This window comes from Procambarus clarkii, chromosome 45 (genome assembly GCF_040958095.1).
Source record: "Procambarus clarkii isolate CNS0578487 chromosome 45, FALCON_Pclarkii_2.0, whole genome shotgun sequence".
NCBI classification, from domain to species: Eukaryota; Metazoa; Arthropoda; class Malacostraca; order Decapoda; family Cambaridae; genus Procambarus; species Procambarus clarkii.
This window is the reverse complement of record NC_091194.1, coordinates 18,978,001-18,992,594: the sequence shown is the minus strand read 5'-3', so window position 1 is coordinate 18,992,594 and position 14,594 is coordinate 18,978,001. Positions and strand designations below refer to the sequence as shown.

Genomic DNA, 14,594 nt, shown 5'->3' with positions numbered 1-14,594 from the left:
CATGCTACAAAATGGCTTCTGGAACTGAAATATCTCTGTGGTTTCTTCCAATAAATTTTCAAGTACGGCTTCATCGAGTCCCACTTGACCTGTGGAGGCGACATGTTACACGGATTCTAGAATTTACACTTAATATACAGCACACAGATTTTCCATCAGTGTACCAGTGTATGGTTCAACATACATGCTCATTTCTTCACCCCTGCTTGTTTATTTATCACTCTTGCATTTGTGTGTGTTCTCTGGCTTCTCTCCCCATCTCTCATTCTATCCTCCTCCTCCTCTCATTCTATATTCCTCCTCCTCCTCCTCTCATTCTATATTCCTCCTCCTCCTCCTCTCATTCTATATTCCTCCTCTCATTCTATATTCCTCTTCCTCCTCCTCTCATTCTGAAAAAACAAGAGTTACGAGGAGAGACTAGAGACGTTAAACATGCCAAAACTAGAAGATATAAGAAAAAGAGGTGATATGATCACCACTTACAAAATACTAACAGGAATCATCCCAACTGACAAAGAAGAATTCCTGAAACCAGCAACTTCATGAACAAGAGGACACAGATTCAAGCTAAGGAAAGAAAGGTGCTGAAAAAACATTAGAAAGTTTTCTTTTCCAAACAGAGTGATAGATGATTGGAACAAGCTAAGTGAGAAGGTGGTGGAGGCCACAACTGTCAGTAGTTTCAAAGCGTTATACAACAAAGAGTACTGGGAAGACGGGGACACCACGAGTGTAGCTCTCATCCTGTAACTACACTTAGGTAAATATACTCGTGAAATAACACACTCGTGCATAAATCCGATTCGCTCTGTGCTCTCCTCCCAACCAATCCTCCCTCACCTCTTTATAAACATGTTAGATAGTACCTTTTCAAATGTAACATGAGCAACCTTAAGTCATAGTTCTCACATAAGTATAAAACACAGTACCTACTCAAATTTTGCTACCACAGTGCATCATGTATTATATCAAAACTAGTTCAGGTGATTTTGCTCTGTAAATAAATAAAACATTTAGCATTTACATACAGAGAATATTATGATGAGGAGGATGATGAGAAGGATCACCGACACGACGATGCCAATGATGAACTTCTTCTTGCGCGATTTTTTCTGATTTTGAAGAGCAGAACTCAGTTCTACTTTAGCCTTCTCAGTCTTAGCCTGAGCTTCAAATATGTTGTTTTCTATTCTATCAATTTGCACTCCTTGTTCCTGCACTAAAACTAATACTTCCTGCAAAATGATCATGATATTAGTGTACAAAATCCATAAATTATATCACTTACAAAACATGCATATATGATACTGGGAACATAATGCTTCCTAACATATTACAGGTTGCCCTCAATCTACTCAATTGAATGTACAGTATTCCGGAAAAATTCAATGCAAAGCAAATTTAACTTTATATGAGTAAAATAAGGATTATATTCAAAGAGCTCTCCTGCAAGACCACCACTTTCCACTTCTCTCTTCACATTACTATATACAAATCTCCAACCACAATTTCAATACAGTATACTGTATAATGAATTCTACAACACTTAGGCAGTCCCATGAAGCAAGGAAAGAAATTAAGTGCTACTTAAATAGTTTACAATATTTGAGTGTGAATGAAATTGCAATGCAGGTCTATAAGGAAAAATTATTGATGCCCTCACCCCCCCCCCCTTTCCTTCAAGATAGCAGCCACCATTTGGTATCGGTACTGGAACTGATACCGTATAAAATTAAATGAAATTGACAAAGTTATGGTCCATCCTGGACCTTTGTCAAGTCATAAGTGCCTAGGAGGGACAGAAATGTTATCATTGTCATTTCATTTAATGTGCAGGTTGGGTTATTTGTTTCATCCACATTACTGTGACTTATTCTCTGCATTGAATTTTGATATTACTGTACTATGTAGCTTCAACTCAAGTGATAGTTACTCAAAATATACTTGTGGATAGCCCAGCAATGAATGTAATGGAATGCCTCTTTCTGGTAGTTCTGGTAGCTCTCTGAAGCTGTCTTGCTGAGACTTCTCCATTCTAATTGGTCACATCAGTCACAGGTGGTCTTTTTGGCCTACCGAGGATCAGAGTCAGAACCTGGCCTCCTCACAGAGGTACAGCGAGTGAGTGACAATCCACCGCCCCACCAGGAAAAGCATCCAGAGAGTCAACGAAGCTTTACAGACAACTGTAAGGTTGACAGAAAATTAAGCCTCAAAACATTTTTTCCGCTGTTTCACCTCTATCAGCAGATCGGCCCAGAGATGTACTTTGCTGGTTCAAACTTGTTCTCTGCTTTATGTGTCTGGAGTTTTTAATACAGGTCTACTTCCATTTGTATGGTGAGCAGGTGGCTGGTTCGTTGGTGTCCCACCTGTCTTTCTTTGCAGCAGCAGTATGCAGTTGACCGGTGCTTGCTTCGCCTGTTTGTCTCTTTATTTTTTTCTCTTTCGGTCAGAGTGGTCCTGTCCTTTTTATCAAGCATCATTCTTGATTTGCATCTCATGCCTAATACCGTCGCCTCTTATTGTTGGGTGTTGGCAGGATTGCTGTTGCTTTCATTTAGTAGCAACTCTTCTCCGGTACTATTCCATAGGTAGTCTTGTGCAATTTTTCACCTCCAGCATGCTAATGCTCCTTCTGAGCTGTCCTGGTCTCTTGACAGGGTTTTGCAGTTTCTTCTCATCTCAGTTTACAGCTTCCCTTTTGGCTCACGATATTTCTTACGGCAATGTTTTTGCTGGGTCTTGCCTCCAGAAAGTTTCATGCTCTTCTCGGGAAATGTGAGTTTTGTTTCAATGGCCCTGGTGGACGCTTTGTGCATTTGCAGCCTTATCTTTTTCTGGCAAAGAATGAGTCAGCTAGCTTCTGAAGGGGTCCTTTGTGATTGTGATGGACAGGGATGCATAACTTGTTGTCTCTCATGGTGGCTCTTCACCACAACCTACATGCTACAGTTCTGCTTTAGTAGACACTGTTGCTTGATCCTGTTTTCTTGGCCCCCTCAGTTTTAAGGCTCCCATTTCCCAGGTCATCTGCAGTGTCATTAAGTCTAGCCAGCCTGTGATCCTCTCTGGGTCCTATGATGTTTGCAAGTATGCTGCCTTGATGTTGGCCTTTTTAACATGTCTCGGGCTGATATTCAGGCTTGGGGGCTTTCTCATTCTATCAGGGTTCTGGCAGGCTGTTATTTGGTTAACGTTCCAGGTCCCAGTCGACTGTGGGATGCTATGGGTCATGTCTCCCGATCTGAATTCCCTCCGTATTAGTACCTGCTGCCTCACTTTCTTCCTGGTAAGTCTGGCACTTTCTTTCTCCATGGCTAGTTAGCTTCAGGAAGTCATTGGGGGCTGCCCCAGAAACCCTGCATTGAATACTTTATAATGAAACACCTCTTTCTGGCAGAGCCCCAGTGGCTCCCTGATTCCCTCTTCCACTCAGGTTCATTAATTCATTGGAGGGTTGTTCAACAACTCCAGAAATGATCAGGTAGCCAGCTGTGGGCTGGGGCTGATAGCCACCTGGTGGTGGCTATCAGTACTGTACAAACAAGTCCGAGCTAGTTTTGAGTGAATCTACAGTATTGTTTTATTTTGAATCATTTGTGGAGTTCTTTGGCCATTTCGATACTTTGCCTTGCTGACTTTCTGGATACTTTTCCTGGTGGGTAGTGAATGTTACTCACCGTGCTCACCGAACTCTGGCCGGGTTCAGAGATGAACCCGGCCTCTCTGTGAGGGAAGGCCAGGTTCGTGTCCCCAATAGACCAAACATAACTCCTGTGCCTCACATGACCCATTAGAATGGACCAATCTCAGCGAAGTAGCTTCAAGGAGCCACAAGGGAGCTGCCCCAGGAAAACTAACCTCTGAGTCAAGAAAATTTTTATTTTATGTAATATGCTGAATATTACTTCAATGAAGTCTGCAGACAGTAACATACAAATATTATTTGGTAATGTAATATACTATTATCCTGTAATGTAATAAAAATAATCCATTGCACAATAACATAGTCCAAAACAATTACACAAAATAATGTTCTACTCAAATTCTGATGACAACTTGATACTTAAAAACCATATACTGTATAACATACTGCAACAACAAAAGTTTTCTAGTGACATTCCATCACAGAAAACTTGCAATACATACCACAAACAAACTATTTAACTCGATAAGAGATTTCTCCAACTTGATGAAAGCGTCATGTCTCTCCTGAAGATCACTAAGTTGCTGTCGTGCTACTTGAGTTTCTTGGATAAGATTCTGCGTAAATATCTCTGTGGTTTCTTCCAATAAATTTTCAAGTTCGGCTTCATCGAGTCCCACTTGACCTGTGGAGGCGACATGTTACACGGATTCTAGAATTTACACTTAATATACAGCACACAGAGTTTCCATCAGTGTACCAGTGTATGGTTCAACATACATGCTCATTTCTTCACCCTACTTGTTTATTTATCACTCTTGCATTTGTGTGTGTTCTCTGGCTTCTCTCCCCATCTCTCATTCTATCCTCCTCCTCCTCTCATTCTATATTCCTCCTCTCATTCTATATTCCTCCTCCTCCTCCTCTCATTCTATATTCCTCCTCTCATTCTATATTCCTCCTCCTCCTCCTCTCATTCTATATTCCTCCTCTCATTCTATATTTCTCCTCTCATTCTATATTCCTCCTCCTCCTCCTCTCATTCTATATTCCTCCTCTCATTCTATATTCCTCCTCCTCCTCCTCTCATTCTATATTCCTCCTCTCATTCTATATTCCACCTCTCATTCTATATTCCTCCTCTCATTCTATATTCCTCCTCCTCCTCTCATTCTATATTCCTCCTCCTCCTCTCATTCTATATTCCTCCTCCTCCTCTCATTCTATATTCCTCCTCTCATTCTATATTCCTCCTCCTCCTCCTCTCTTTCTATATTCCTCCTCCTATATCATTCTATCTCCCTTTCTCTCATTTTAACTCACTACAGTGCTCAAGCAGCCATCAGCCATCATTTTTTGTTCAAATTTAAGTATTTGAAGTTTCAAATGAAGAGGATGAGGCCTTCTTAAGATATTGAATGAAAATCTGTCAAAAGAAAGAATTTAAGAAAAATGAACAAACATGGCATAACCATACGGTATTCGCATTGGGAATAGCTACCTTGAGGTGGCTCCGAAGTTCAAAGTCCCAGCGACCTAGTCTCTTAACTAGGCCTCCAGCGAGGATAATGAAAACATCCTTCAAATTAAAGAATGCCATGCCACTAATTCTACTCTTCCATGCACTGGGACTCTCTTGCCCACATTTCCTTAATTGTCTGCAGGTAATACATTCAACTTTGAAGCAATACAGAGCTCCTTTACAGTATGCATAGATGTACTATGCATCTCATTCTACCTTCCTATCTCCAAGCACATAAAACACACTTCAAAACATGTCCCTAATAAGCAAAATAATTTATTGAATTAATAGTTTTGGGAGGAAATGTAGAGGTCACCCAGAAGATGTTAAGGATGCCATAATCAACATCAGTGGACACTGTATGAATATCAGACGTCCACAACTCTTCACCATTTTAAGAAAAAAATTAGCGTTGAATGTAATGCAACTCCATTTTCCGAGTGAACCCCCGGAGGCTCCCAGAAGCTATTTGCACATATATTCTATTTGAATATTTGAATGTGTTATATTAGTTTGGGGGGTCATGTCACAGCTGATATGTGTTATATTAATTAGTTCAGGGGTCATCAGTCACAGGAGTCCTTATGCTTGCCGGGAACCACGAGCCAGAACCTGGTCCCCTCTGAGGCGCAGGGAGCAATGGCCTATGAGCACTTTACATTTAAAGCATGACATAATTGTCATCGACCAGGGAAGGATCCAGAAAGGTAGGCAAATCAAAACAGCCCACTGTCTGGTTAACCTGTGTATTCTACATCCAAAAAGATCAAAATAACATCCGTAAAAAGAAAAACAAACAAAGCAACCCGTCGTGAGACTAGCACTTCCACTCAATAGCGTTAACCCCGCCCCCCCACCATAGGGGAAGAGGGGGAGCCAGCAGCCCACAACTCCAGTTCTTAAACGATGAAAAAACAGCCGATTGGAGGGAGGGAGGGTGTCAGGGAGCCAACGGGGCTCCCTGAAGTTAACTACCCAAAGATAAGTAAAAAACCAGAATTGAATGTAATGAAAGGCCATTTTATGGGTGAGCACTGGAGGCTCTCTGGAGTTATCAGGCTAATATGGGATATATTATACTAGGGGTAATTAGTCAATGGAGTTTAGCCTACTGGGGACCATAAGCCAGAACCTGGCCTCCTCAGAGAGGTACAGGGAGCAATGGGCCGCTAGAAAACCCCCGTGGTTGGGGGTTTTCCTAACCTGTCATCGACCGGAGTTAGGCACCCACTTAGGTTGGAATAAAAAAAACAGACCCCTAGATGGTACGAAAATTACAACCGAAATCCGAACAAAGAGGCAGAACTTGTCCAATTCCCAAGAAAACAAACAAGCAAATGTCACACACCACTATCTGCATGTCCATGCAAGCAAGAAGATAGAGAGGGGCACCCTGGAGGATACCTGGGGTACCCATCTCCCTCCGTCCCCCTTTGCGCCAGCTACCCAGCAACCCCCAGTTCGGAGGCTAGGTACCAAAACAACACAAAAATTGCCGACCGGAGGGAGGGTGCCAGGGAGCCTCTGGGTCTCACCCATAAAATGATGTTCATTACATTCAATGCTGGTTTTCTGTCGGGGAGCTCCTTCGGCTCCTTAGAGCTACCTAACTAAAGACGAGGAAAAAACCAGCGTTGAATGTAATGAAACGCCATTTTCTGGGTGAGCCCCAGAGGCTCCCTGCAGCTTATTGGACTAATACGTTTTAGACCGGGACATTAGTTATAGAGTTCAGACCTACCAGGGACCACGAGCCAGAACCTGGCCCCTTTCAGAAAGGTTTCAGGGAGCAATGCCACTGGAAAACCCTCCCTGTGGTTGGGGGTTTTCCTTATCTGCCATCAACCAGGGTTAGACATCCAGAAAGGTAGGCATAACAAAACAAACCCCACATGGTAAGAAACTAACAACAAAAACCAAACAGAGAGGTAGAACTCCTGTCAATCCCAAGAAAACAAGCAAACAAGTAAATGTTACTTTACTACCGCGCCGCTTGTCCGTGCAACTCTCCCCTCCCCGAGAGGGGGGGGGGCCCGGACCTCACCACGCCGCCAACATAGCATTTCAGTTTGGAAGCTATGCCTTAAACAATGTGAAAAACCGCTGACCGGTGAGAGGGAGGGTTGCCAGGGAGCCTCCGGGACTTACTCAGAAAATGGCGTTTCATTACATTTAACGCTGGTTTTATGTGGGGAGCCCCCTACGGCTCCCTGGAGCTACATACCCAAAGAAAAAAATGGACCTACCAGGGAGGCGGCCGCCACAAAGCCCTCAACGGGAAGTCGAGACAACTGGCCGCAACCTACGATTAAAAGCAACACAGGAACATCCAGGAGCAGGCACGCACCAAATGGATGGCCACTACCCTGTCCGACCCCCAAGACCCCACGCCCAAATAACAGCCCAGGACATGTAGCCAACTGTGGCCACAAAGGCAACAGATCTTCTAACGACATGGGCACGAGGATAGATCGCAGGCTGGCTAGGCTTAAGAACCCTGCGGACGACCTGGGAGACCCAGGTCCAGGAACAGGGAACAAGGGAACCGGATCAACCCAAAGTGTGACCCCAGCCATCCGGAGCTGAAGCGTGCGCAGAGAACAACCAAGAGCCGGAAGTGGACACAACACAAGACGCATGTCCGGGCCGACCAACCAAACAACAAACGACGTAAGGGCCCCACCGGAAATCAGCCTCCTCATCCATCGCTAGAAAAGAAAGAGAGGGCTGCAAAAGAACAATACCGACCACCAGAACCAAGAGAACAGAAACCCCTGCTCCGGAGGAAAACATGAAGCTCCCCAACCTGACCTCCAGAGGCCAACACCAACAAAAACAGAGCCTCGGAAAACCTGAACCGAAGGGGCCACCACAAACCGAGGAGAAGAAAGACAGAAGAGCACCCAGTCCAAAGACCAGGATGGCTCAGGCAGCACATGAGCAGGCAGGAGGTGAAACAAAGCATGAGAAAGTGTACAGAACAGGGCAGAGAAGTCCACCCTGAAAGCAAGCTGGAGCGACTCCGCCAGCGTTGCACGATACGAGGCGACAGTAGTGGACAGCAATTGATGGTCCTGAAAAAACTAAGAAAGGACAAGACAACCCAATCCAAATGAGAAGACAATCTATGAAGAGCAAGAAAATGGCGAAAAGAACGACAGGAAACTTCATATTGTCGCCGAGACGAAGCTCGCAGGTGGCACACCATCAACGAAGCCTCCATAGAGATGGTGATAAACCCACGTCAAAAAGACCAGACGTGAAGAGCAGAGAAGGCTGAACCAGCCATATACCGGACTGGTCCGACCTGCTGAAAGAGGCAGAGCCGTAGGAAACTCCTCGAGCTCGAACACCAAGCAAGCAGCGCCTGAAACCAAGGCTGGGCCGGCCACCAAGGGACCACGAGGAATACTCTCCCTGGGCAGGACTCCAACTGAGCCAGAACCCGAAGCAACAGTTGGACCGGGAAAAAGAGGTACAGGTAACCCCACCACGACCAGTCCTGCCGAAAGGCATCCACCGCGAACGCCCCGCAGTCAGGAAAGGGCGCCACATAGATTGGGAGATGCTGGGACCACTCTGACGTGAAGAAGTCCACGTCCGGGAGCCTGTACGTCTGGCAGAGCCAACGAAACGAGTCGGCGTCAACCGTCCATTCCGTGGGCAGGGGAATGAACTGAGACAGGCCATCTGCCAGGATGTTAGATACTCCCCGGATATGAACAGCACAGAGAGCCAAACCCCAAGAATCCAGCTGACAAGCCACTTGAAGGGACCAACTCCAAAGAGGCAAAGACTGAAGAGAACCCCCCGCGGTTCAGGCAATGAACCACCGGAGAACAGTCCAAATGGAGCCGAATGGTAGAGCCCTGAGTGACCCAAATCCTCCGAAGCGCAAACCAGACCGCCGCGAACTCCCAAACCGTGCTGTGAGCCCGACGGCAGGACGGACCCCACTGTCCCTGGCCAGACTGGTGAGCACTGGTCACAAAGCTCCAGCCGAGAGATGATGCGTCCGTGAACACACCAAGCGAAGGCTCGGGAAGGCGCCTAGACACTGAACCCTGAAAACACCAAAGAGGAAGCCGGCGACACAGCAACCGACACAAGGCGCCCGGAGGACGAACCCAACCATCGCGAGAGAGGCGGAAGGGACGTCCCAGAAAGAACCAAAACAGACACCGAAGACAAACCCGACCTCCAAAGTGACAGCCAAATCGCCGCGAACTCCCGCACCATGCTGTGAGCCCGATGGAAGGACAGACCCCCACCACCTCTGGCTGGCTTGGTGAGCACTGGTCACAAAGGCCCAGCCGAGAGACGATGAGTCTGTGAACACATTGAGTGAGGGCTCGGGTAGGCGCCAAGACACTGAACCCCAATAAACACGAAGAGGAAGCCGGCGACGCAGCAACTGACGCAAGGATCACAGAGGCTGAACCACTGCAATCACGAGAGAGGGGAAGGGGCATTCCCAAAGGAACCAGAACAGACGCCGAAGCCAAACCCGACCCAGCTGGTAAACCAGCATGGCGATGTTCAGACTCCTGCATAACTGTTCGAGCAACTGCAGTGACCCAGGACCCCCCCACTCCCCAGCAACAGCTGAAGGCAGGACTGCAGCCGCAGCAATGCCTCTGGAGGGAGAGACAGGGAAGCGGTCCGAGAATCCCAAACAAAACCCAACCAGGTTCGAAATTGCGACGGAATCAGATAGAACTTCCTCCAGTTCACCAGGAACCTGAATGCAGTGCACTGGGAAAGAACCACCCCTGGCAAACAGACAAGCAGACCGGCTGGGAGCCCACACCAGCCCTGAACCTGGAGGAGGAGCCAACCAACGCCACTGCAGGCTGGAGGAAATGACCCAAAACACCCACAAATTGTGGGATCAGGCGTGAGCAAATAGTGCGAGCCTCCTCCCCAGTCGTCCCGTCAAAGGTGCAAACAGCGAAAGGTCCAAAGACCCCAACAAGAGCCCGACCAACGTTCAGAGTGAGGACTGTGCTGACCAGATATCTACGGCTCCCCAAGAGTACCCCGACCCCTGAATCTTGGGCCACTCCTGTGGAGCCGTATCATTTATATATATAGACACACACACACACACACACACACACACACACACACACATCGATTCATCGATGTGTGTGTGGTATCGATTCGGGTATCGATTCATTTCTCTCAATGTTTGCGGACGATGCTAAAATTATGAGAAGGATTAAAACAGAAGAGGACTGTTTGAGGCTTCAAGAAGACCTAGACAAGCTGAAGGAATGGTCGAACAAATGGTTGTTAGAGTTTAACCCAACCAAATGTAATGTAATGAAGATAGGTGTAGGGAGCAGGAGGCCAGATACAAGGTATCATCTGGGAGAGGAAATTCTTCAGGAGTCAGAGAAGGAAAAAGACTTGGGGGTTGATATCACGCCAGACCTGTCTCCTGCAGCACATATCAAGCGGATAACATCAGCGGCATATGCCAGACTGGCCAATATACGAACGGCATTCAGAAACTTGTGTAAAGAATCATTCAGAACTTTGTATACCACATATGTCAGGCCAATCCTGGAGTATGCAGCCCCAGCATGGAGTCCATATCTAGTCAAGGATAAGACTAAACTGGAAAAGGTTCAAAGGTTTGCCACCAGACTAGTACCCGAGCTGAGAGGTATGAGCTACGAGGAGAGACTACGGGAATTAAACCTCACTTCGCTGGAAGACAGAAGAGTTAGGGGGGACATGATCACCACATTCAAGATTCTGAAGGGGATTGATAGGGTAGATAAAGACAGGCTATTTAACACAAGGGGAACACGCACAAGGGGACACAGGTGGAAACTGAGTGCCCAAATGAGCCACAGAGATATTAGAAAGAACTTTTTTAGTGTCAGAGTGGTTGACAAATGGAATGCATTAGGGGGTGATGTGGTGGAGGCTGACTCCATACACAGTTTCAAGTGTAGATATGACAGAGCCCGATAGGCTCAGGAATCTGTACACCTGTTGATTGACGGTTGAGAGGCGGGACCAAAGAGCCAGAGCTCAACCCCCACAAACACAACTAGGCGAGTACACACACACACATATCCTAAGTATAAATAATAATAATCTTAGGAATAATCCTAAGTATTGTAGTACAGGATGATGATAGTGAGTGGTGTCCCAGAGAACATAAAGGTATAGTGCTTTTGAAAAATAGGTGAGATAACAGGAATGTGCCAAGGGAAGTGAAATAGTGGATGAGAAAAAGTTACCCCTAGTGTTTACAGTGCAGAGAACAACATTCAAGATGGCCGCCTGCAAGAGGAAATACAAAACAGAGCTTGATTTTGCTTGATTCAGTGAAGAAAGCATTGAGATAACCAGTCTATACAACAAGGTGGTAAAATTAGATACTATTGTGACCTCTCATGTAGAAATAATTAGTAAATTGAAAGAAAGTAATGACCATTTAAATAGCAAAGTTGTATGTCTTGAGGGTTTAGTGAAAGACTTGCACAAGGATAAGATTCAATTGGAAACAAATTGCAAAGCCATGGAAGAAGAAAATACTCTTAAAAATAGCTTTGGAAGAAGTTAAAGTAAATTTAAACATAAATGACTACAATAGGTTAGGTAAGGAATTTCAACAGGAGAAACAGCTTTTGTCAGCACAGATGGAGGAAGTTACACAGGGAATAGAACAGTGCAAGAAAGATGTGCAACTCACTTATGCACAAGTGGCCAAGGAGAAGGAAAAATAGAAGAAGCAGTAAAGGAAGTCAAACACTGCAGCAACCAAGATAAAACAAACATTAGGCTAGAAGTGAGGAAAGAATTGGCATCTAACCCGAAGTTGGTGCAAAACACAGTTGATCGGAGTAAGTCCCTGATCATTTTTGGCTGCAAGGAAAAGGAGATAACATCTAGGTCAGAAAGAGCTGTAGAAGAAGCAAAAGTAGTAGATAAAATTGTTGGCCTTGTGGAAGGTCTTACAACCATAGAGAATGTCTGCAACTACAGGAGAATAGGCAGATATGTAAAAGGGAAAGATCGACCTTTGAAGATCACCCTAAATGGTACCAAACAGATGGAAGAAGTACTAAGGAATGCTAGAAAATTACAAAGTGATGAGGATGGGAAAGTGTGGTCGTTAAGACGAGATCTTTCAAAAGAAGATAGAGAGAAGCTGAAACTGAACCTCGCCGAGGCAAAACGTTTAAATGAGAGCAGGAATGAAGAAGAAATCAATTCTTTTTTTCTACAAAGTGATAGGGGTAGGCAGGCCAGTAAAGTGGTACATAAAGGCAAACCAACAAAATCATTAGAGAAAGGGGGAGTGAAAAATAAGAAGAGGGGGAACAAGTTCCTCAAGATTGCATACACCAACATAGATGGAGTAAGATCAAAGATACTGGAGTTAAGTGATATAATACAGCTGCAGGCATCAGACACTGTTGCACTCACAGAGACAAAACTTGAAGATGCTATTTTAAATGAGGTCATATTCCCAAGGGGCTACTCAATTTGGAGACGGGACAGAAAAATCAGGAAAGGCGGTGGCGTTGCTGTGCTGGTGAAAGAACACCTAAAGGTGAACGAAATAGTGACTGCCAATCCACAAGAAGTTGACATAATAGCACTAGAGATCTGCCATGAGGATGATAAACTAATGATCATAAATGCATATAGTCCACCGCTAAGCAGCACATGGTCAAAGGAGGAGCTAGATAGTAAACGAGAAGGTCTTATAACAATAATGAGAGAGATCATAGCGAGAGCGGAAACGATAGTTCACGATTGTTGATAGTCGGCGACTTCAACTTGAAATCCATAGACTGGGAAGCATGTGAAGCTAAAACAGAAGATTTCTGGACCTGTAAATTTGTAGACCTCATCCTGGAAACATTCTTGTATCAACATGTTAAACAAGCTACGAGGATGAGGGAAGGGGACGTCCCCTCCATGCTAGATTTGATATTTACCAGGAAGGAGGAAGAAATATTTGACATTCAGTACCTTCCTCCCTTGGGTAAAAGTGACCATGTCTTTTTGGGAATAGAGTATGCAATGCGTTATAATCTGGAAGAAAATATGATCGTCGATGCACATGAAAAACCTGACTTTAGGAGAGGACATTATGGCAACCTTAGAAAAAATTTTAGCGAGTATAATTGGACAGACTTGTTGATAGGCAAGGAAGTGAATGACATGTATGTCAGGTTTTGTGAAATATATGATAAAGGCACAAAAAAATTTATACCAAAACAGAGAAGCAGAACTAGGAAACAGGATTGGTTCAACAGACAGTGCGAGAGGGCCAGAGACCAAAAGACACAAAAATGGAATCAATACAGGAAGAGGCCGAACCCCCAAACATACCAGCGATACAAAGATGCGAGAAACAACTACACGGCAGTGAGGAGAGAGGCAGAAAGAAATTTTGAAAAAGGGATTGCAGACAAATGTAAAACAGAACCAGGTCTGTTCTATAAATTCATAAACAACAAATTGCAGGTAAAGGATAATATTCAGAGGTTGAAAATGGGAAATAGATTCATGGAAAATGAAAAGGAAATGTGTGAAACATTAAACGAAAAGTTCCAAAGTGTGTTTGTACAAAATGAAATCTTCAGGGAACCAGATACAATAAGAATTCCAGAGAACAACATAGAGCACATAGAGGTGTCTAGAGACGAAGTGGAAAAAATGCTCAAGGAGCTAAATAAGAACAGAGCAGTTGGTCCAGATGGAGTTTCACCATGGGTTCTGAGAGAATGTGCACCTGAGCTCAGCAATCCTCTTCAACTGATTTTTCAGGCATCCCTGTATACAGGAGTTGTAGCTGATGTGTGGAAAAAGGCTAACAGTTCCAATCTACAAAAGTGGAAGCAGGGAAGACCCCCTTAATTATAGACCGGTATCATTGACAAGTGTAATAGTCAAAATATTGGAAAAAATAATTAAAACTAAATGGGTAGAACACCTGGAGAGAAATGATATAATATCAGACAGACAGTATGGTTTTCGATCTGGAAGATCCTGTGTATCGAATTTACTCAGTTACTATGATCGAGCAACAGAGATATTACAGGAAAGAGATGGTTGGGTTGACTGCATCTATCTGGACCTAAAAAAGGCTTTTGACAGAGTTCCACATAAGAGGTTGTTCTGGAAACTGGAAAATATTGGTGGAGTGACAGGTACGCTTCTAACATAGATGAAAAGTTTTCTGACTGATAGAAAAATGAGGGCTGTGATCAGAGGCAATGTATCGGACTGGAGAAATGTCACAAGTGGAGTACCACAGGGTTCAGTTCTTGCACCAGTGATGTTTATTGTCTACATAAATGATCTACCAGTTGGTATACAGAATTATATGAACATGTTTGCTGATGATGCTAAGATAATAGGAAGGATAAGAAACTTAGATGATTG

The 14,594-nt window shown here is 44.6% G+C and overlaps 1 protein-coding gene across 3 annotated transcripts in view; it reads right to left on the bottom strand.

Annotated features, from left to right (window-relative positions):
* The window catches only part of LOC123769727 (syntaxin), a 51,275-nt gene that overhangs the window by 16,538 nt on the left and 20,143 nt on the right, over nt 1-14,594 (bottom strand). For all 3 annotated transcript variants that reach the window (XR_011222131.1, XR_011222132.1, XM_069301491.1), the window contains exons 5-6: nt 4,156-4,337; nt 1,032-1,238 (exon numbers count right to left, since the gene is read on the bottom strand). Coding sequence is in view for 1 of the 3 variants with exons in the window: in XM_069301491.1 (XP_069157592.1) it covers nt 1,032-1,238; nt 4,156-4,337 (389 nt within the window). In the remaining 2 variants the exon portion in view is untranslated. The remainder of the gene's footprint in view (nt 1-1,031; nt 1,239-4,155; nt 4,338-14,594) is intronic.